The sequence below is a fragment of the Pinus tabuliformis genome, chromosome J, assembly GCF_031772625.1.
Source record: "Pinus tabuliformis cultivar Carrire ecotype Pingquan chromosome J, CPIR1, whole genome shotgun sequence".
In the NCBI taxonomy this organism is placed as follows: domain Eukaryota; kingdom Viridiplantae; phylum Streptophyta; class Pinopsida; order Pinales; family Pinaceae; genus Pinus; species Pinus tabuliformis.
Window position 1 is genome coordinate 1,244,596,287 of NC_142295.1, and position 21,270 is coordinate 1,244,617,556.

The following is a 21,270-nucleotide window of genomic DNA, read 5'->3' on the forward strand; positions in this document are numbered from 1 at the left end:
AATCCCCGGGATGATGTGGCAGTGGGGCTGTGAACCCCCCATATTTTGCATATTGAGGTGGAAAACCGTGACCTCCCCTACAACGTGAAAAATGCACATTATAAGGGGTTGAAAATTGTGGTGGGACCCAGCAATGTTGTGAAAAGCGCGAGCGGGATTAAATCAGCGCGGGGAACGAATCGGAAAAAATCGGAAAAATCGGGAAAAAAGCGGGAAAAAAGCGTTTGGTACAAAAATATTCATTTTTTTTCAATTTTTTTAATATCTAAACCATCTACAACATAAAATAAATATATTGGCACATAAATATGATAAAAAAACTAATATATAAGATGCTTAATATCATTTCTAGCGCTAAAATCACACATAACATTGAATCATGTCCTGAATAGTAAGTCCTGACTCCTGAGTCCCAACTCAGCCTCAAAATATCAACAAAAAATATGATAATGTATCTCATCATGTCATAATGTCATATACAATAAAATGAAAGTCTAATCCTATTGATTTCCTCTGCCCCTCTTGTGAGAAAATGTCACAGCTTTCCCTTTCCCTCTAGATGTAGATGCTGGTGCCTGTGCTGGTGGAAATGGCAGTGGAGTCTGATGTGCTCTAGAAGCTGAAGAACTAGAAGTAGGAGCTACAGGAGGTAGACCACGTCCTCTACTGGTGGCAGTGGTAGCCCGGGTAGGCGGTGTCACCTCCTCCTCCTCCTCCTCCTCCTCCACCTGCTCCTCCTCCTCCTCCCCCTCCACTACATCCTGCACTAACCAATCATCAGTAGAATCCATGAGAGGCCTCTCGGCCTCAACCCTCCATGCAGCAGTGGTGTCAATCCCATCCAATGAGATGGCATCCACATCAGGTGTCCTCTCAAGTTGCCTCACCCACAATCGAAGATTGTAGTAGACGTAGACCATGTCATTAAGTCGCTGGGACTCCAACCTGTACAAAGATCATGAAATAATAATTAATAATTAATATTATAAAAAAATATTGTTTAATGAATTCAAAAATTTATTTGGAAATTTGCAATATTTTAAATGTTTAAGTGTTAACCTGTTGCGCTTCTTGTTGTGTATTTTTTCAAATACACTCCAGTTGCGCTCACATCCTGAGGCGCTGCATGTTTGGCTGAGGATGCGTACGACAAGCTTTTGCAAAAGGGGTACCCTGCCACCATACATTTTCCACCATGCATCTACAACAAAATTACAAATAAAATTTTAAATAAACATAAGAAAAAATGGAATTTGAAGAGACAATGAAATTTGAAACAAAGTTACAAACTAAAAAATACCTGGCATTTTAATCGTCCTATCAGTGATAGCCATCTCAAAGCCAAATGTGCCACCTGCCATCTTATATGTCTCAATTTGTTTAGAGATCTCTATACGTTGTTCTGGAGATCGCACCATCTTCTGGACACAGGATAAGAATCCATCCATGATCTCAGCATCAAAATCAAACCCACATGCATAAGAAAATGCAGGGTTCAGGAAAAGCCTAGCAGCATGAATGGGACGATGGAGTGTGTTGTTCCATCGCTCATCAATCACTCCCCATAGAAGGAGTTGTTTCTGAAACCCATCTTTTCCCTTATCATCATAGTAGGCCCGAATGGCTTCTTTGGCCCTGTCCATGGCTTCATACAAATAGCCCATTGCGGGCTTCTCACCATCAACCAACCGAAGAACCTTTACCAAAGGTTCAGTAACGGCGCACACCTCCTGCACTCCCGCCCAGAAGTCTTCCTGGTATGAAACTAGTCTGCATACGGCCTCTCCTTCTGGTTTGCGGCTCATTGACAAAGCACGCCACTCCTCTGAAAGAAACATTCTCTTCACATCCCACATAGAATTCAAGAGGGATTGAAGAGATATGAAACTCGTGGCAAACCGTGTAATGGCGGGGCGCACCAACTCTTTGTTGTTGGCGAATCTTCTCATCAAGCTAAGCACAGATGTATGATTATATATATAAATTTTGTGATGCTTTTTGATGAGTCAACAATATCTTTGACAAAGGGAATTTTCCCTATGTCCTCTAACATCAAATCAATACAATGGGCAGCACAAGGTGTCCAAAATAAAGTAGGATGCCTGTCCATAAGCATTCTACCAGTAGCAACATAATTTGCAGCATTGTCCGTTATGACTTGGACAACATGTTGTTCACCCACCTCCAAAATAAACACATCCAACAAATCACATAAAGTTCTTGCATCTTTGATTTGATGAGACGCATCAACAGATTTGATAAACATAGTCCCCTTGGGACAACTAACCAAGAAGTTTATAAGGGTTCTCCCCTTTTGGTCAGTCCAACCATCTGACATAACAGTGCATCCTGTTTGTGCCCATGATGCCCTAAAATCCTCCAATCTTTGGGTGCAGTCACGCTTTTCATCTTGAAGAATCCGGCCTCTGAAATCATGATAAGAAGGGATTTTGTACCCCGGGCCAACACTGGCAATAGCATCAACAGTAGGTTGGAAAAATGGATTATTCCTTACAATGTTGAAAGGAATATCACTCCAGAGGAGAAATTTTGCCATCAACCTGTCAGCTTGTTCTTTTTCAGTTCTTTTTAGCATTGAACCGATAGATGGTTGTGAACCAGGTGTGGTTCGAGGAACAAAAAATGATGATGCAGCTACTGGATTGACTGATGTTGCAGTAGAACCAGTGCCACTTGGCCCACTTCCTTCAGCTGACCTTTTTAGTTGCCTTTTGAGTTCTTCTTTGGCCTCCCTAGTGTGCTCTAATTCTCCCAATGCTCTCATGGCTCTTTGGATAAGTTCAGGATTTGTATTTATACAGGGCCCCACATCATGTCCAGGGATTTGTGCAAGGTGAAACTTCAACCTGTACACCCCCCCGCGTATCTCCTTTCCACACAACTTGCAATTCAAGTTTTGTCTATCATTCGGAGCTTTAGGTTCACCATATTCCCAGAAAGGATCCAATTTCCTTGGCATGTTTGTTTTTGAACTTTGAATTTGCAAACCTATGGGAAAATAAGGATTAGGAAATAGGAATTTAGGATTACAATTTAGCATTTACAAAATTACAAGTTACAAATTTCCAGAATCCAAAGTTCCAAACCCAAGTTACCCAACCAAATGGCAAATGCCAAAAACAATGAAAAAACATAAACAATGTTTAAAAAAAATGAAAAAAAAAAAAAATGGTTCCCATAGTCATACCAAGTTACCCATCCCAAATCAATGAAAAAATACAAAAAATTCTTTAAAAACAATGAAAACAAAAGGAAAATGGTGCCCATATGAAGTTTCCCAACCAAAAACAATGAAAAACAATGTTTTTAAACAAGGAAAACAAAAAAAATTAATCCACATACCGTTTCTATGGAGAAATTGGTGGTCTCCTCTTGAATTTGTCCTATAAGCACTTAGATTTGGTCACAAACCCTCCAGCTGCTCTCTCCAAGACTTCCTCCTCCTTCTGCGCGCGCCCACTGTCCAAATGACCAAAAAAAAACCCAAAATCTCATTATAAAACGCGCTGCCCCGATACCCTGAGCTTTTTTCGGAAAAAATCGGCAAAAAATATAGCTGCTTTTTTGGTATAAAAAGTGCGATTAAATCGGCGCGGGGAAAAAAGCGCGCTTTTTTGAAAAAAGTGCGATTTAATTGCGCTTTTCACAACACTGGGACCTAGGATGACGAGGCGCATGACATGGTAGGGGTGGTGACGTGGTGCCCTTGTGGCGTGCCATGTGGCATCGCGATTCAAAATTTCAACCTTTTTATAGTTTTAAGAGGGCTTAAATCATGTGACATGTGGAGCTCTTGGTGGAGGCCGCGTGGATGGTACGACGTCATCAGATGTCACCCCGACACCTTGTCCTTGGCAATTTCTTGTGGAGACAGGTGTAATCCTGCCAAGAGTTAGTCCCTGGGTGATGTGGCCGAGGTGGAGCCCACAGGTGCGTGATGGCGAGTAAGGGTGACGTAGCATGCTGGAGGAAAAGTCCGTAGTAGAGGTATGACACCACGCCATTGGTTGGAGTGCAATGCTTGGCAGTTGAGGTGGCAGTAGGATGTGGCAGGTCCACATAACCCTGGCGCCTTGTCCCCGACAATTCCTTGAGGTGTGCGGAGCAATTCCACCGAGATTATATCCCTGGGAGTGATGTGGCCATAAAGGGGCCCGTGTCTGCATACATTGTATACATTATATATAAATATTACGTTGGGCCTTGTGAACCATTGCAAAGGGTTTATATGTGACATAGTATGAATAGGTCAGCAGTTGGGGTAGTGCTGCCATGTGGTGGCGAGGTGGATGACTTGGATAGCTATAGTGTGCCACGCGGGCTCCATGTGGCAGGAATCAGGATATATGACATGGCAAGACCGGATAAATTGGACTTTGATCGACCATATATTTTGATTCGGGAGACGAAATGAAGCAAATTTTAGATCGTTGGAAAGGTCTCGACGAGACGAGTGACAATGATATCATCCGTTTTAAGTTTTGAGGTAGTTGAAAAAGGTTGATAAATTTAGTCCCATTTCCATAATTGGACCTTGGAGGACGGGTCATTAGAGTAATTGTGTCCATCTACCCTTAGGAAGGGCTAGGGATAGTAGGGGGTATGTTATAATTGCTGCTTCCTTAGACTTCCCCTTTGACATCAATGATACTTGTTGTCATTAATGACAACACTATGTCCAACATATTGTAGCTAGTTTGTAAGCCTGCAACACATGAAGATAAGTGCCCCATTGCTTTTTCTATTGGTGATGGATGTGTATAACATGAACCAAGGAGCAATTTATTGTCTCAAATTGCCCATTAGTTCATGGATGAGTGGATGTAGAGAACCTCAATTGACAACCTAATAGCTTGCACAAGGTTTTTGAAAAGTGACTCAGAAATATGGAGTCCTAATAAAAAATGATAGTGGTAAGCCAAAGTGGTAGCATTCTTGTTAGAGAAAATAACTTAGCAACTTTGGAGACATCTATAGTATTTTTTTAGGGAATAAATAGTAAATTAGCCATCTATGAAACATGACATGTTAGAGTAGGTCTATATGTTGTGTGTCCACTTGTTGAACACATTGATATGCATGACATGTCGTAGCCTGTTGAAGACATGTTTGGCATCTGTCCTTTTCAGGACACGTGCTAAACATGTGACCGATGCCTTGCCCTAACATGTCTGGACATGTCAGAGACCTAGAGAATAAAAAAGGTTCAAAAAATTTCACAAAATCCAACAAATGTGTCATTAAGTGTGTCCTAACATGTCAATAAATGTGTTCTTGTGTCTTTTTTAGGGGTCTACATGTTTTGTGTTAGACACCCATATCCATGTGTCCTTATGTCATGTGACTCAAATAGCCATTTTAGAAAACCTACATACAACAACAAATGTACAATCATGTTTCCAAGAAGATGTGGCAAACAACTAACAAAGTCCATGGAAATGGATTCGAAAGGCCATGAGGGTATTGGAGGTGGTTGGTACAAGCTGAGTTTTCTATAAGAAGGTTTAGATTGACATCTTGACAAACACCCTCTAATAAAATCCTCCACATGCTTCTTCATATAAGGCCAACAAAATAATTTATGTAAACATTACAAAGTCTTCGAGGTGCCAAAATGAACACCATAGAAAGATTAGTGTGTCTCTTGAATGAGTGTGAGGTGTGCTGAACCAAATAGTACACAAGACTGATTTAACTTGTACAACACACCATTTTTTAATGTATAATCAGAAAAAGGATTATGATTCAATATTGTAGGTTGTTGTAAAGAGGTGAGAATCAATCCAAAGTGTGGGATCCGAAGAATAAAGTGACTTCTCTTCATATGCAAAAAATCTGGTATTTAGAATATGTAAAACCTTGGAAGAATCTCTACTCAAATGTCAACTTTATTAGTAGTCCCCTTTAGTACCTAATAATGAGATGAAATGGCTGACGATAAGAAATTAAAAAACATAAAGGTTTGATGACCAGTATGAAGAATTGTCTCCTTACCAACGGTGTAGTGCCTCCTTTTCTTCAGTGGTTGAACCAATGCTTAGAACTGTTTATTATATGTATTGTAGTTCTGTTTTGCGACAGAAAGTGTTTGGATTGATATGTGATGGGGTGGCCTCCCTGTTTAAGAACATTACCAATGGCATAATCTGAAGCATCCGTTCTTTCTCAAAGGGCTGATGCAAATTAGGAAGACAAAGCATTAGAGCTGAGCAAAGGGAATCCTTGAGTTGCTAAAATGACCTAATTGTTGCAGCATTCCATGAGAAATGCTTATGATTGGAGAGATGATGAAGTGGCCAAGAAATGTGAGACAAATGCGAGATGAATTTCCTATAGAAATTCATACCACCAAGGAAACTCTTTAAATTTGTACTGTATAGTATTAGATGGAGCGGACCAATCCTGAAGGACTTTGACCTTGGCTGGATGTGCATGCAGGCCAGTGTGGTCAATAACAAAAGTAGTGAATGGATGTCTTTCTAAAGAAGGACTTCTTCATTTTGGCTTGCAGTTTATGTTGCTAGAGAAGGTCAAGAGTGATTTGAACATGCTGAAGATGGTCTTCCCAGCTGTTGCTATAGACCAATATGTAATACCACCATAAATTTTTCTAAATGTGGGTGAAATATGTCAGTCATAATTCTCGTGAATATCCCTGGAGCATTAGGAAGACCAAAAGACATGATTACTTGCTCATATAGCCTATGTCTAGTTTTAAAAGCTACATTCCAAAAACTGAAGGGTTCATACATACCTTTGTGATAGCTAGAAGCGAGATCGATTTTTTTTGAAATATTTAGCCTATGAAATCTTTGATCTTGGGAAATGGGTATTGATTTTTCACAATGATCTTATTCAATGCTCATAACCTGTGCATAATCTCCATTATGCATTTTCTTTGTTGGTTACAATGATAACTAAAGAACTACAAGGAGAAGCGCTAGGATGGATCGATCTTAATTCTAAAAAGCTTTTGCAACTGCTTCTTGATCTCTGCACTCTTGATAGATGTGGTGTGATATGCAGAAGAGTTGGGAGATAAGGACCTTGGAACAAAATCAATGTTGTGATAGTATGTTTAAAGAGGACATAGCCCTATAGTTTCTTCAAAAACATCTCAATAGGAATCAATGATAGCCGAAACCTCTGAAGAAGGGAGCTTCCCTATGTTGTCTTTTTTGGCTTGTCAAATAATACCAAGTGTTAGGAACTTATTGAGATAACTTGTTTCACTATTGGCTTCTCAGAAAGTTAAGGAGAGCTTGGAAACAAAGAAGCAAGTGTGATTTTGTATACTTTACCATATTGCTAGAGTCTATATGTGTTTTTCTGCCCATCATGAGTGGCATGTCAATCACAGTGATAAGGGAAATCAGTGATTAATTTGCAGCAATATCATAGAGTGACAACACAATGAACAATGCCTTTAAAGGGTCCAATGGCAAAAGCTATTACACATTACCTTGTTAACAGTGTGAGATTCCCAACATCTTTAACCAAATCTAGGTGATAGGGAGTTAGGATGGGTTGTAGGAGGAAGTTGCAACTTTAGAACAAGCTTTTTGAGATCTAGGTTCTTCTCACTATCACTGTCAATGGTAAGAGAAACTAAGTAACCTTGAACTAGGGAGTTCTGTATGAAGAGGGTTCCTTTGGAGTGGTTGTACTGTCTTTAGTCATCAAAATAAACTGTGTATTTAGAGCGATCGATTATCAATTGTAATCTCTACATCTTCAGCTGGGGCTTTATGAGTATATGTCATTATCTTTAGGTTGTTTTGTGAAGAAAGTCTTAGACCCTCTCTTGGCCTTGAGAGCTCTCCATTCCTCAATGGAATGACCAAATCTTACTTTCCTTTACCAATAGATGATTAAGGCAGACCTAAATCCTTTTTGCTATCCATTGATGTCGAATGAAATCTTGGAGGTAGAAGAATTTGAACATTGAAGAAAAAATATTAGTATTGTTGAAACTCCTTTTCACAAACTTAGATCCAACTCTGGTATGAAGCTTCAGCAGCCATGACTATTTTATTTTCTTTATCCAATGAATCTACTTCAAACATAAGTAGATCGATTCTAATAATAGCAAGCTAGAAAGAAACTTAATTGTGAATATCTCTTCTGGATTTTGAAATTCTTAGCTTGATTCAAAGATTGTTTTAATTGCTCAATGTATTGCTGGATTGATTGCTAAGGAAGTTGTTTGGGCTGAAACCATTGTGGCAATAGATTTGCTTGATACCCAAGAGTCAAGACAAGAACCTTGTTTACATGGCAAATTTGAAATTGTTCCATTGGGTGATTTTCTTTTCTTCAAATGCCATCAAACTTTGGTGATTCTTCCACCAATCTAGGATGGTTTCTTTCATATGGACCTCCACAGTTAGGATGTTCTACACATCAATAATCTTAGGCGGAGTCTTGAGGTATTTTTCTAGATTGCACAACTAGGTGTCAAGCTTCTCACCATTGAAGTGTAGGATCTAATCATAGGAAAAAAATTAGATGTGAGAAAATACTAAACCAGCTACTTGCAAAACAAGACAAGAAAAGTCACTAAGCAACCAAAGAGAAAATTCAAATTAATCAAAGCACATGAGCTGAATAATTGATGATTTATTATTGCTGAGCATAAATACAATATATAGACTCCCCAAGAGGCCAACGGTCAACCAATTTGAACTAGGTTGGGATTCTATGTGCATGCACTCAATTTCACTCAAAATAACTTTTCCGAGGATTAGGGGACTTTTGAGGTCTAAAATGGGCCTCCTAAGAAAAATGTTCAACCAAATAAACTTTATAAGAACCAATAGGATTCAGGATGATGATATCAACCATGGGGGATGATTCACCATTTTTGGAGTAAAAAAGTAAAAATATTAAAAATAATAAAATAATAAAACTACTTTTTCAACTCATATTTGTAACTTATCTCCTTAAGGTTTTACTCAAATTTCGAGCCGAAATTTGAGTAAACCCATAGGGAGATAAGTTGAAAATACGAGTTGAAAAAATAATTTTTTCTTTTTTCCCTCTAAAATTTGATGATGTAATCTAATCTTATTTTATCATTTCCACTATTATTTTGTAATTTCCTTAGAAGGCCCATTTTAGATCTCAAAATTCCCCTAATGTTGGCAAATAAGTCAAAATTAGGTTGGGAGACCTAAAATTAGCAAAATATCCTAAAATGGAATGAATTGGAAGTGGAGTTAAAAATTAGTTAGAACTGATTAATAACTCTTACGTGCAAAAAACTAACCAGTTAAACTTAGTTAAACTCCAAAAATAGGACTAAAAGTCAACTTAACAAGAGGAGAGAGAAAAGTGGTGGTTAACTGCTACAAAGTAAGGGGGAGGAAGTGTATATTCACTCTCAGAAGGCCTATGCTTGAGGTAGTATGAATTTGTGGAGTGGAAATAGCCATGTCATCCTCTAACCAGTGTCTAGTAAGTGCCACATGTCATCCTAGGTGGCATCCATGCTAAAAATAGAGTTGTTAAAAATAAAAAACCCTAGAAATAGAAAATTTGCCAAATAATAGGGAATGTCTAGTAATGAATGAAAAGTGGTCATATATGCCCCTAATAATGTATGAGAGAGAATCTAATGATGGCCATAATGTAGGTCCTAATGAACTATTGAGTACAAGTGTACCCCAACATCCCCCCTGAAGCATAACTGAGGAGTATGATAGTGAACGAGTCTTGGAAATTCTCAACCATGTTAGGTACTCATGCACAACAAATATGCAAGAGAGTATGAGAAGATTGAGGTGAAGAGGAAAGCCTAGTGGGAAGAAAACCCCCCATCAAAATATAATGCATACTATGTCACCTATGCATTTGCTTCGTAGAAGGATGGTGTTGTTGAGCAACCCCATCATGAATCTATCCTTAGATCTATCCTATACCATCATATGGGAATCCTTTTGCTACTGGTCTTTTAGTTATGTAAATCCACTTGCCTCTGACAAGTTTCCTATTGGGAGGAAGAGGTAAGAATTCCCAAGTGTTGTTCTCTATTAGGGAATTGTATTCCTCCCTCATATCTAATTCCCAAGAAGGGTTCTCTTCAACCTCTGCATAGGTCTAAGGGTCTGATCCAAAAATCAAATAACAATAGATAGGATATCCATGCTCCATGAAAGTTAGAGTTTGTGAAGGCTCCACCAACTGCGACTTGGTTCTCGGTGAATCAATGAGATCATCTGCTATATCACCAACTGCCTGAATTATTTGTTGTACCCATCGGGGCCTCTGCTCTAGATCTGCAAATTCTTGCTGTTGTTTTGAAATATCAAAATTTGAAAGCTGATAAAAAAATTAATCTGAAGAAGAATCATTGAGATCTGGTACAAGTAGAGGTAGAGAGGATGAAGTAGGATGCTTCGAAAGTGCTTGTGAGGGACCTTCTTCAATTTTGACACTCCCTTAGATGAATAAAGAATTTGCCGAGGTATCTAATAGCCCGTAACCCGTAACTCCTTCTAGATATCCCACATATATACACTCCCTTCTTTGAGGTCCATAGCCTTCCTCCTATGAAAGGGAATCTTAGCCTTTGCTGTGTCAATCTTCTCTTTAGGATGCTTGCCAAGTATGCATCCTTGGCAAACTACATTTGTGTTTTGGATGTTGAGAAACCTTCAACCATTCCTTGTCTGGATAACTAATCTAAATACTAATAATTAAGCTAACCAAATCTCTCATGCCATAGCCTGCTCTCCTCATTAGCATGTGTTAGAAGAGAGAATCTAGATTCAGGAATTATTGAAAAAAGTGTATAACATGGAATGGTGGCTCGCATCTCCAATAGCATATCTAGAATCATTTGATAGGTTGGAAATCATCACTGTATCTGGAGTAAATTCCTAGTTTCTTGCGTGACCTTGGTTGAGTAATCTAATAAATGGAAAGTAGGTCAACTGAAAGTTAAGGAACATATAATACTTGGTTAAAGCTGTCATGCTCCAAGTTAATTCTCCCCTCTCCAAAAACCTCCATTGGTGTATCATCTCCCAAAAGCATGGGTGGCATAGGACAAGTTTGTGAGAAATTGATAAAATATTGGTTATTGCAATCAACTGGTAATTATCCAATGTATTTAATTCTGAGCAAAATTGTTATGTTGCAAATACTGAATAAAAACACGATTGCAATATTCACGAAAAATAAACTGCAAAAACTCTAAAAGAAAACCAATCACAAAGTGGACACAATATTTTTGGACAAAACATCCCTGGAAAAACCCCAAAGGGAAAACTTGTTCTTTAGATCTAAGGGTTTTATTATTGTCTTCAACAAATTTTGCAATTGATAAATATTACAATATTGCTTGCAAAATCCTGACAAAGCTCTAGAAAAATATTTCTTCACCTCCACAAGGAAATATAACTCCTGGAAGGCTCACAACCTCCCTCTGCAACCTGACACGACCTCACACTAGAAAATACGACTTGTATGACCTCACACGTGTGGCTCCTGGACCCTTTGATGCTCACGACGTGGACAAAATCAACCTCTTGGCTCTTCTGGCAACTCGTACGACCCTCTTGGCAATCTCGTATGACCTCCTCCTAGCAATATTGGCCTCCACAAGGAATCTCGGCTTCTCAGTGAAAACATGGCCCTCCTTGAATCCTCACAACCTTAATAACTTGGCCTCCCTGTATGTAGAAGAACTCTGGGAGAATTCCTCCTCTGGATCTTGGAAACTAGAAGAATATTGATGAAAGAAAACCCCGAAAAATATTCACTGCTTCAACTATTGCTGAAACCCTCGCTGGTGTCAAACCTCAATAACCATGATCATGATCTCCAAGGCTGCCCATTGATTTCCTTTATAATCTCTCATTGAGAAATCAACAACCAAGATCTAGATCTGAAATGATCTAATCAATGGCTAAGATCGCTTAGAAACTTTTCTACAAGTCTCTAGAGGAAAATCGACCATGTCTCAATTATTACTAATTAATTAATCTATTTCCCTAAGTTAAAACTTAGGAAAATAATTAAAAATTATTAATTAATTTAATTAAGACATTTCCATTCAAAAGAATAACTTGGGCTTGGAGATATTTTCTGCTCTTGTGTTCCTAGCCTCATTGACACCACCTGAGGCTAGAACACTTATCTGAGCTACATCAACCAACACTCCCTCTTAGCGAGGAAGGTGTTCTACGTTGTACACCATCATGCTCCATGCTCACATCTGGAACACCTGTCACCTTGAGTACCCCATGGTCCATTCCACTATGCCACAACTAACCTGGACTGCTGCTGTAAGCAATGAGTGCAAACTCATCCTCTATCCATCTAGAAAGCTCATTTGTGACTGCCGTTGTTTGCTTCTTTCCCTTCTTGTCACCTTTCTTCTTGTGCGGGCAATTGTTGCGGTAATGGCCAAACTCATGACAACCATACACTTGATCTTTGACATGTCCTTCTTTCCCTCCTAGGAGTTGGACACTTTATTGAATCCCTTCTCTGCTTTTCCCTTGTTCACAAGAGCAACATTCTCACTGTCATCTCCCTTATGCTTGGAACTATTGCTAGTACCATTGTTGACTTTCATAAGACTCAGTCGAAGCTCCTCCTGTGTGAAGTTGTTCCACACGTGGTCCCAAGTAGGAAAATCAGATCTTCCACTAACCACTTACACGAAAACATCCCACTGCTTTTGAAACCCATTCAGGGCTGTTCTCACAAGCTTTTTGTCATCGACCTTCTTTCCAATTGCTGCTAGCTCATCTCTGACTGAATTGATGCGGGTGAGATAAATGGCAATGTTCTCTCCCTTATTTTGTTTGGTGCTTCTAAGCTTCTCTATTAGGATCATTTTTTGATTCATATTTTTGTCCTGGAAAAGTTTGCTAATGGCATCCCACATGTTCTTGGCCATATTTTCTTCTGCTAAATGTGGAACTATGTGGTCCTTGATCCCATCTAGAATAATATGTCTGGCCTTGGCATCATCTTTCCAGTACTCATGCAACATAATAGGATCTATTGGTACAACAATATGTGTCGTATCAAACTCCTCAGCCCATGCTCTCCCAAAATAAGAATGCACCGAATTTTCTAGACACCAAAGTTAGGTGCGCCATTCAACCTATCTTGATCCCTCAATCCTGCTGAAGCCATTACTGAAGCCCTTGAGAGAAAATAAAAAAATAAATATCTCTTCTACTAGCTAACAAAAGTACTTGGAAAACCTCATGGTCTCCCTCTGCAAGTGATCTCGACTTCTCAGGGAATTTTCGGCTCTCCTGGAAAATAATATGGCCCACATGTGTGGCGTTTGGCTAGCAAACTGGCCTCACAGCCTTGCTTTTAGAAGTCTCAATCTCCTCAAAAAGACTTGGCCTCACCCTCTCGACCCTCTTGGAGTATTTCAGCCCTCAACTCGTCATAAACACCCCACACGTGCGGCTAGATCTGGGCAACCTGGCCCTCCAGAAACCCTCAAGACCTGGCTGAAAATCTCGGCCTCCCTTGCAAAAAATAACACTGTTAAAATTCCTCCAAGTAAATCTGGAACAAATTGAGAAATCGATTTGGGTATTAAAGTTTTAAACCCTTAGCTTCCTCTTCCAAATCCTTGCGTTGATCTACTTCGGTAAACCTTCGCGCTTCATATTTGCTCTGACACCATGTGAAAAATCGATAAAATATCGCTTATTGCAATCAACTGATAATTATCCAATGTATTTAATTTTGAGCAAAATTATTATACTGCAAATATTGAATAAAAACACGATTGCAATATTCACCAAAAATAAACTATGGAAACTATGATAGAAACCCAATCACAAAATGGACAAAATATTTTTGGACAAAACGTCCTTGGAAAAACACCGAAGGGAAAACCAATTTTTCAGATTTGAGGGTTTTATTATTATCTTCAGCAAGTTTTGCAATTCATAAGTATTACAATACTGCTTTCCAAATCTCGATAAATCTCCGGCAAAATATTTCTTCACCTCCACAAGTTGATCTAACTCCTGGAAGGCTCACGACCTCCCTTTGCAACCTGACATGGCCTCACACTAGAAAATATGGCCTTTACGACCTCACACTTGCAGCTCTTGGACCCTTTGATGCTCACGGCTTGGACGGAATCAGCCTCTCGGCGCTTCTGACAACTCGTACGACCCTCCTGGCAACCTCAACCTCCAAGGAATCTCGACCTCTCTCAGAGAAAACACAGCGCTCCTGGAATCCTCACGACCTCAATAACTCGACCTCCCTGTCTGCAAAAGAACTTTGGGAGAATTCCTCTGGATCTCAGAAACTAGAATAATACTGATGAAAGAAAACCTCGGAAAATATTCATTGCTTCATTTGTTGCTGAAACCCTCACTGGTGTCAAACCTCAATAACCATGATCGTGATCTCCAAGGCTTCCCATTGATTTCCTTTATAATCCCTTGTTGAGAAATCAATGGCTAGGATTTAGATATGAAATTATCTAATTGATGGCCAAGATTGCTTAGAAACTTTTCTAGAAGGCTCTAGAGGAAAATCGACCATGTCTCAATTATTACTAATTAATTAATCTATTTCCCTAAGTTAAAACTTAGGAAAATAATTCAAATTGATTAATTAATGCAATTAAGACATTTCCATTCAAAAGAATAACTTGGGCTTGGAGATATTTTCTGTTCTTGCGTTCCTAGCCTCACTGACACCACCTAAGGCTAGAACACCTATCCAAGCTACATCAACCAACAGTCTCTGAGTGAGAAAAATAATCTGCTGAAAAAGCCATATGGCATGTACCTTTTGAATCAAGCACCCAAGAACTAAGAGATGAAATAGTAGCTAACACTGCATGACCCTTACCCATGTCTTTTGGTGGCAGGTCCCTCTTCTTCTTCTGGGCATTATCTGGTATGAAATCATCCAAGGGATGTTTCTGGACTAACTGTGCTATTTGATCAATGTTTTTCTTCATGCAAGAGCTCTTTGGATGGAACCCTCTACTGCAATATGCACACTTCTTCTCCTTCTTGCCTTTTCCTCTCTTGGAATTTGAACCCTCCTTAGAAGGATTTTCATTAGCATCCATCTTGTTCTCTGGTTCCTTCTTCTTGTTCTTCTGCTTAGTCTTCTTGCTCGTTTCCAGTGCTGCAAGTGCATGGGGCTTGGCAGACTTAAGAGTCCCAATGAGTATGAGCTTGTTCTGCTCTTGTATTAGAGATTCAGTAAAATCATCTAATGGTGGTATCTTCCAAGTTTTACTCATAGATAATTTCGTAGTATGGAAAGAAGAGAAAAATAGAGTACTCAGGTCCTGGCTTAGAAAGCACCAAAAGAATGAGTCGCTCTTCTTTTCTACTTATGCCACAAGCTTTTACTTGAGCCATTATTGTCTCAAATCTGGAGTAGTCCTGTAGGGTCTTGAAGTTGGCTGTATTCATTGTGATAAGCTCATTCTCAAGCTGATGTCCCCTCAACCCATCTTGCTTGTCGAACAATTCCTACAATTTGGTCCACACTTCATTAGGAGTCTTGCACTCTTTGAAGGAAACGTCTAAGAGGAAAAATATAGAAGGAAGCTTATAAGTAAGTAGATAGAGATTTGTTCAATACATAAGAATATACTAATAAAATATGATAGCCCGTGTGACTATGGCTCATCAGCTGTTGTTTAAGCCCTCCAAGTTGTGTTTCCTAGCCAGCACAGCTTAAGAATAACTTATAAAGGAGGCATATTCTTCAGTGTATGTATGGATGACACTTTTGTGTCCATAAAAACTCTGCACCATCAGGAGAGGTACTTTTGCTGGCTATCCACACTATTATTTTCCATCTTGTAAGAAGATGTGCTCTCTGCAGCCATTCAAAATCATCAAACTGAATGTTGGGATTGTGTCAACCATTGCCCATAGCAATGAGCTCATAGGAGTCAGTGTCCATGCATTTTGTTAGCAGCTCACTGACAAGTACAACAGAATCACACTGTCACAGAATGACTGCTTATTTGTGATGGTCTACAGATTTTCCAAAATGTTAGTTCTCTGTATTAAGGTCATTTCTGCTCTGAGGGCAGTGGAACTTTTTTGTAGATATGTTCGGTCATTTTTTGCTTTGCAAACAACAATCGTTTCTGACTGGGATTCCAGATTTGTCAGCCAGTTCTGGCAGGTCTTATGGAAACAGTTGGGAAGCAGTTTCCAATTTTCTACGTCATTTCAACATTTTGCCCCAGAACAACAGTCAAACAGTTTTTTAACAGAACCTTGGTGAATGCTTCGATATTATATCACCAAATAAACAAACAATGGGACAGGTATCTTCTCCATATGTCCAACATATTTACAACTGTGCACCACATACTTCGACATGTTATTTGCCCTTTGAAGTCTGCTACGGGTTCCAACCTATAGCACCATATGAATTGCCTGTAGCAGCTGCATCTACAATCAATTTAGCTGAGCAAACAGGGAAAAATAAGGCTGCTGCATTGGTTGAGCATCTTTTGAAAATCCATAACAAGGTAAGTGATGTGCTGAGACAAACACAAGCAAATTACAAAGAAGTCCACGAATGACATCGGACACACCATTTCAACGTTGGGGACAAATTTTGGCTCTACCTGGACAAAAAGAGATTTCACTAGCAGAAATATTGCACATTGAACCAATCCAACATGGCCTTTGAACTTTGACACAAGCCATGGGCAATAATGCCTTCAAGCTAGATTTAGAAGCACAACTTAACCTCAATCTTTATAAAACAACCAATTTAGATGGAGAAACGGAATTTCTCCACCCAGTGGTTAATTTCCAGAAATCCAACCACTGCTTACTGACGATATGATGCTGGACATCAAAACATGAATCAGATATGATACAAACCACCTCCCACTTTGTGGGAAAGAAAGCCACCGTGTCTTACAAAGCCAAATGGTTTTCTTATCCAGCTTTCTAGTAGGAATTTGTATCCCATACAAGGTCTCATCACAATAATTTTCTGATGCACAATGTATGAGGATGCATTGCCTCTATCAAGGTGGTATTGTTTCTACCCAAGACTCCATTGTTGTTTCCTGAAGCACCCAATGTTTTGTGAAGTGATTGCCCTTTTGGTTTTGGGATGGAACTACAAATTTTTTAAGATGACTCAAAGACAGTTGCCAATTGATCTCTTGCTGCTATGTGGCGATGTTTGAACACAATCTGGAATGCCATTCTATAATATTAACAGCCATGACACCTAGTGAATGTTACTTTTGTTATGTTTTTATGCCATTAATTCGGCTTGATTGCATCTAAATTGCAAAACTGCAATATCTGGTGCTGTGCTTACTTCTTCAGATGTGCAATATAGTGATCCAATTTTTTGTTTGCCATTGGGTGATGAGCTCTGCTTCCTGGCTTCAATTACCTTGGCCGTCACAAGGACTCATGAATTTCACTTACTGTCCTTTTGCCATCCTATTTTTCTGCTTACTATGTGAAGGATTTTGCTAGCTGCCTCTCTAAAAATGCTTTCACTGACACATTCATACTGTGTTTAACATATCTCTACTTAATGAGGCACAAGTTCAACTAGAGAGTAGATATAATTTCTTTCTCAAGTCTCGGACATGGCAAAATCCTAACCTTATTCCATGAACATATTTAATGCACACTATAGAATGGCCAACTACATTAGAACTCTTTGCTATCATTCAGTAATAGACATCACAATAATTTCCTGATGCACAATGTATGAGGATGCATTGCCTCTATCAAGGTGGTGTTGTTTCTACCCAAGACTCTATCGCTTTTGTTTTCTGAAGCACCCAATGTTTTGTAAAGTGATTGCCCTTTTGGTTGAGGGATGGAACTACAAATTTTTTAAGATGACTCAAAGACAGTTGCCAATTGATCTTTTGCTGCTATGTTGTGATGTTTGAACACAATCTGGAATGCCATTCTATAATATTAACAGCCACGGCACTTAGTGAATGTTACTTTTGTTATGTTTTTATGCCATTAATTCAGCTTGATTGCATCTAAATTGCAAAATGGCAATATCTGGGGCTGTGCTTACTTCTTCGGATGTGCAATATAGTGATCCAATTTTTTGTTTGCCATTGGGTGATGAGCTCTGCTTCCTGGCTTCACATATCTTGGCAGTTCACTGACTGTTCTTTTGCCATCCTATTTTTCTGCTTACCATGTGAAGGATTTTTCTAGCTTCCTCTCTAAGAATGCCTTCACTGATTCATTCATACTGTGTTTAACATCTCTCTACTTAATGAGGCACAAGTTCAACTAAGGAGTGGATAGAATTTCTTTCTCAAGTTTCGGACTTGGCAAAATTCTAACCTTATTCCATGAACATAATTAATGCACACTATAGAATGGCCAACTACATTAGAACTCTTTGCTATCATTCAACAATAGACATCACACAAAGAGAAAAGACATAATGTGGTCATTAAACATTATTGTTACGAACAGGAAGTATTTTGAAGATGCTCCTTGTTTAAAGGCATCCATGCCAGGTGTGTGGGTTTAGTTTATCAAGTTCGTGATGTTGCTTCCGAGCATATAGGGTACCAAGGTCCTTGTTAAACGAACTCAAAACATGCAATTTTTTTTGAGCCTGGGATGACTTGTCCATAGTCAATAACCACCGAGTCCGGGGTGTTTGCTTATAAATATCGTTATATTTTGTTTGATTCAAGGAGTTGATATTTATGAGGTATTTCTGTTTCCTCTTGCTGGAGGCCACCCATATCATTAACTTCAGTGTTTTGTATATGAAGTTCTGTCATCCTTCATGATTTGTGTACGATTCTTATCGCGATATTACAGTGGATTCCTCTTTTGGCATGTCGCAACAAAATAAACATTAGTCTAAGGAGATCGTGGTCAATCCACTATAATTATTCTTGGAATTTCAATTCACTAAACTGACATCCTCTTTTGGCATGTTGCAACAAAATAAACATTAGTCTAAGGAGATCGTGGTCAATCCACTATAATTATTCTTGGAATTTCAATTCACTAAACTGACATTTCAATTTGCTGAACTTATATGCAATGGAAGTAATCAATTATTTTAACTATAGCCTAATTTTTTCATTTTGGTGTAACACTATGCATACGTCATTTGCCTCAGCCTTTAATCGATAATGCTAACTAATTGAAAAATTCCTTACATATTCACATTTGCAACCCACAATTGATAGCCATATACATTGACTACAACTAGCAAAGAAACAGATCATATACATTATTTTTGAAGAATATAAGAATGATACCCATGTCTATTTTTATTTCCATAGATGGTTACATGATGCAAAATCCAAAATTACTCTGTACACATGAGGCTATACATCTGAATTTGACTCTCGACTTTAGAGTTCTGGCATGTGCGCAAACATCAACTCCCTTGACCACTTCATGCAAAATATGAATCTTTACTTGTGTATGTTGATTTTCTAAGATAAATTGATCTTTTAATCTAATAATTACTTTCCAATGATTTCTTAACTAAGTTCACTTATGTCACATATATCATTAAACAATTGTATATAGAAATCTCAACAATAATGCAATAATGACAGTAGGATCATAAAGAGACAGTCAAACACAAAAGAGACACAAATTTACTTTGGGAAAACCCAACAACCTTTTCTTAGGAGAAATTGTTCAATTTAGTAAAGTACAATCTGATATTTTTCAAGTCAAACTTGGTCAAACATGCCGAAAGTTAGGCTCTTGTAGTTGCCCAGAATTCGGTCAACTCTACCTAAGCAGGACTCGGTCAAACTGCCCAGACATATCTTGGTCAACACAGGTCAAACTTCCTTAGAATAATCTTGGTCAACACAAGTCAAACAAACCTCCCAAAACACTCAGTCAAAGTTGGTCAAGCTTCATAAGACGACTTCACTCTATTTGGAATGTGTGAACATAAGATCAGATGAATTATTTTGTGATTCGAATTGGTCTCCAAGTGAGGAAGTTGAGTTGATATTTATAGTGGTCATGAGGTGCCCAAGGGGCAGGTCTCCTTGTGCTAGGCTGACTTAAGCATATTTAATTAAAATTAAAATATTAATTTTCCCTCTTTTTCATGGGCCGACTTGTAACTGGGGAATACCTCCCGCAGTTACCCAAAAATCAACACTCCCTCCTAGCTAGGGAGTTATTCATGTTGACTTCCTCAGATGTCCACTTTGCTGAATAATTTCTCCATCCCAAGAAAAGATTGAATGAACCTGATATGTTAATGTATCCATGCACTTCATGTTCTATTCTAGAACCATGTGGTGTTGAAAATTTACAACCATGGGATGAATTTCCTTGAATATAATTTCATTTCTAAAGTGACTTTATAAAAATAGAAAGTCATGTCTATCTTTGCAACCATGACTTTCCAAAAACAGTGAATCATCTTCCATCAATTCATATGTTGGAAATACTGAGAGGGGGGTGAATCAATATTTCTTAGCAATTAGCACTTTATTAATATTTTTTCAGAGCATTATTGAATCTTTTGTTATTATTATTATTGTTCAGTAAGAGCAGTAGACAACAATGCAAAATAGAGATAGTAAGCACAAGATTTTTAGGTTGAAAACCCCCTCCGGGTCAAAAACCATAGAACACTTTTCTAAATGGTTCTTTAATCTCCAACTCCAACTGAAAAGAAAGCTATAACTTCCTAGAACTCTAGAAAAATATTCTTCTCCAACTCTCACTGGAAAGACGCCCTAATGCCCTGGTTTTATCAGCAGTCAACTGAATGGATGCCCCAACACCCTAGTGAGCCACAATTCACCCTAGCACAACCCTGAAGTGTTTACAGGTCCCAACCTGTAGGTGACTTCATTCCCCTACATAACACCACCCTACCACCCTATAAAGACAAATTAAAATAAAATGTGGACTCCCATACCAGAGACAATGATCCACGTTACAATAATTTTTTTCAATGAATTTCTTGACCAATACTGCAAGAGCCTATGCCCTTGACTCAACAACCTAAAACCCTTGACTCAACTGACTACTAGTCCCATCCCTAGACTCTTTTGCCTTCTTCAACTTTAGGCAACTTTGGGCTTCCAAATTAGGAAAAATAGCCCAATTATAATGATATACAATAATTGACTCAATTGATGAACATAACTTGAAAGCAATTCTTTACAAGCCAATGGGATACTGCTATAGTACTTTTGTTTGAATTCACTGCTTCACTGCTTGTGCTTCTAACTCCATGGGTCCACTGCTTATT

The 21,270-nt window shown here is 38.6% G+C and overlaps 1 protein-coding gene across 1 annotated transcript; it reads right to left on the reverse strand.

The window, feature by feature from the left end:
* Nucleotides 1-427: 427 nt before the first annotated feature.
* On the reverse strand, nucleotides 428-15,277 carry LOC149231711 (uncharacterized). Its single transcript, XM_089381722.1, has 3 exons — nucleotides 14,812-15,277; nucleotides 1,060-1,201; nucleotides 428-945 (listed from the first exon to the last, which is right to left on the reverse strand). Exons 1-3 carry the CDS (start codon nucleotides 15,275-15,277, stop codon nucleotides 501-503), a joined length of 1,053 nt encoding a protein of 350 aa, XP_089237848.1. The 3' UTR covers nucleotides 428-500.
* Nucleotides 15,278-21,270: the final 5,993 nt, after the last annotated feature.

Excerpts from the sequence above, each read along its gene's own strand:
- LOC149231711 (XM_089381722.1), bottom strand. The coding sequence starts at position 15,277 with ATGAGTAAAACTTGGAAGATACCACCATTAGATGATTTTACTGAATCT. Across the intron at positions 1,202-14,811 it reads TTGGGTGCTTGATTCAAAAG|ATGCATGGTGGAAAATGTAT; the intron begins GTACATGCCATA and ends ATTTTGTTGTAG. Across the intron at positions 946-1,059 it reads CACAACAAGAAGCGCAACAG|GTTGGAGTCCCAGCGACTTA; the intron begins GTTAACACTTAA and ends ATCTTTGTACAG.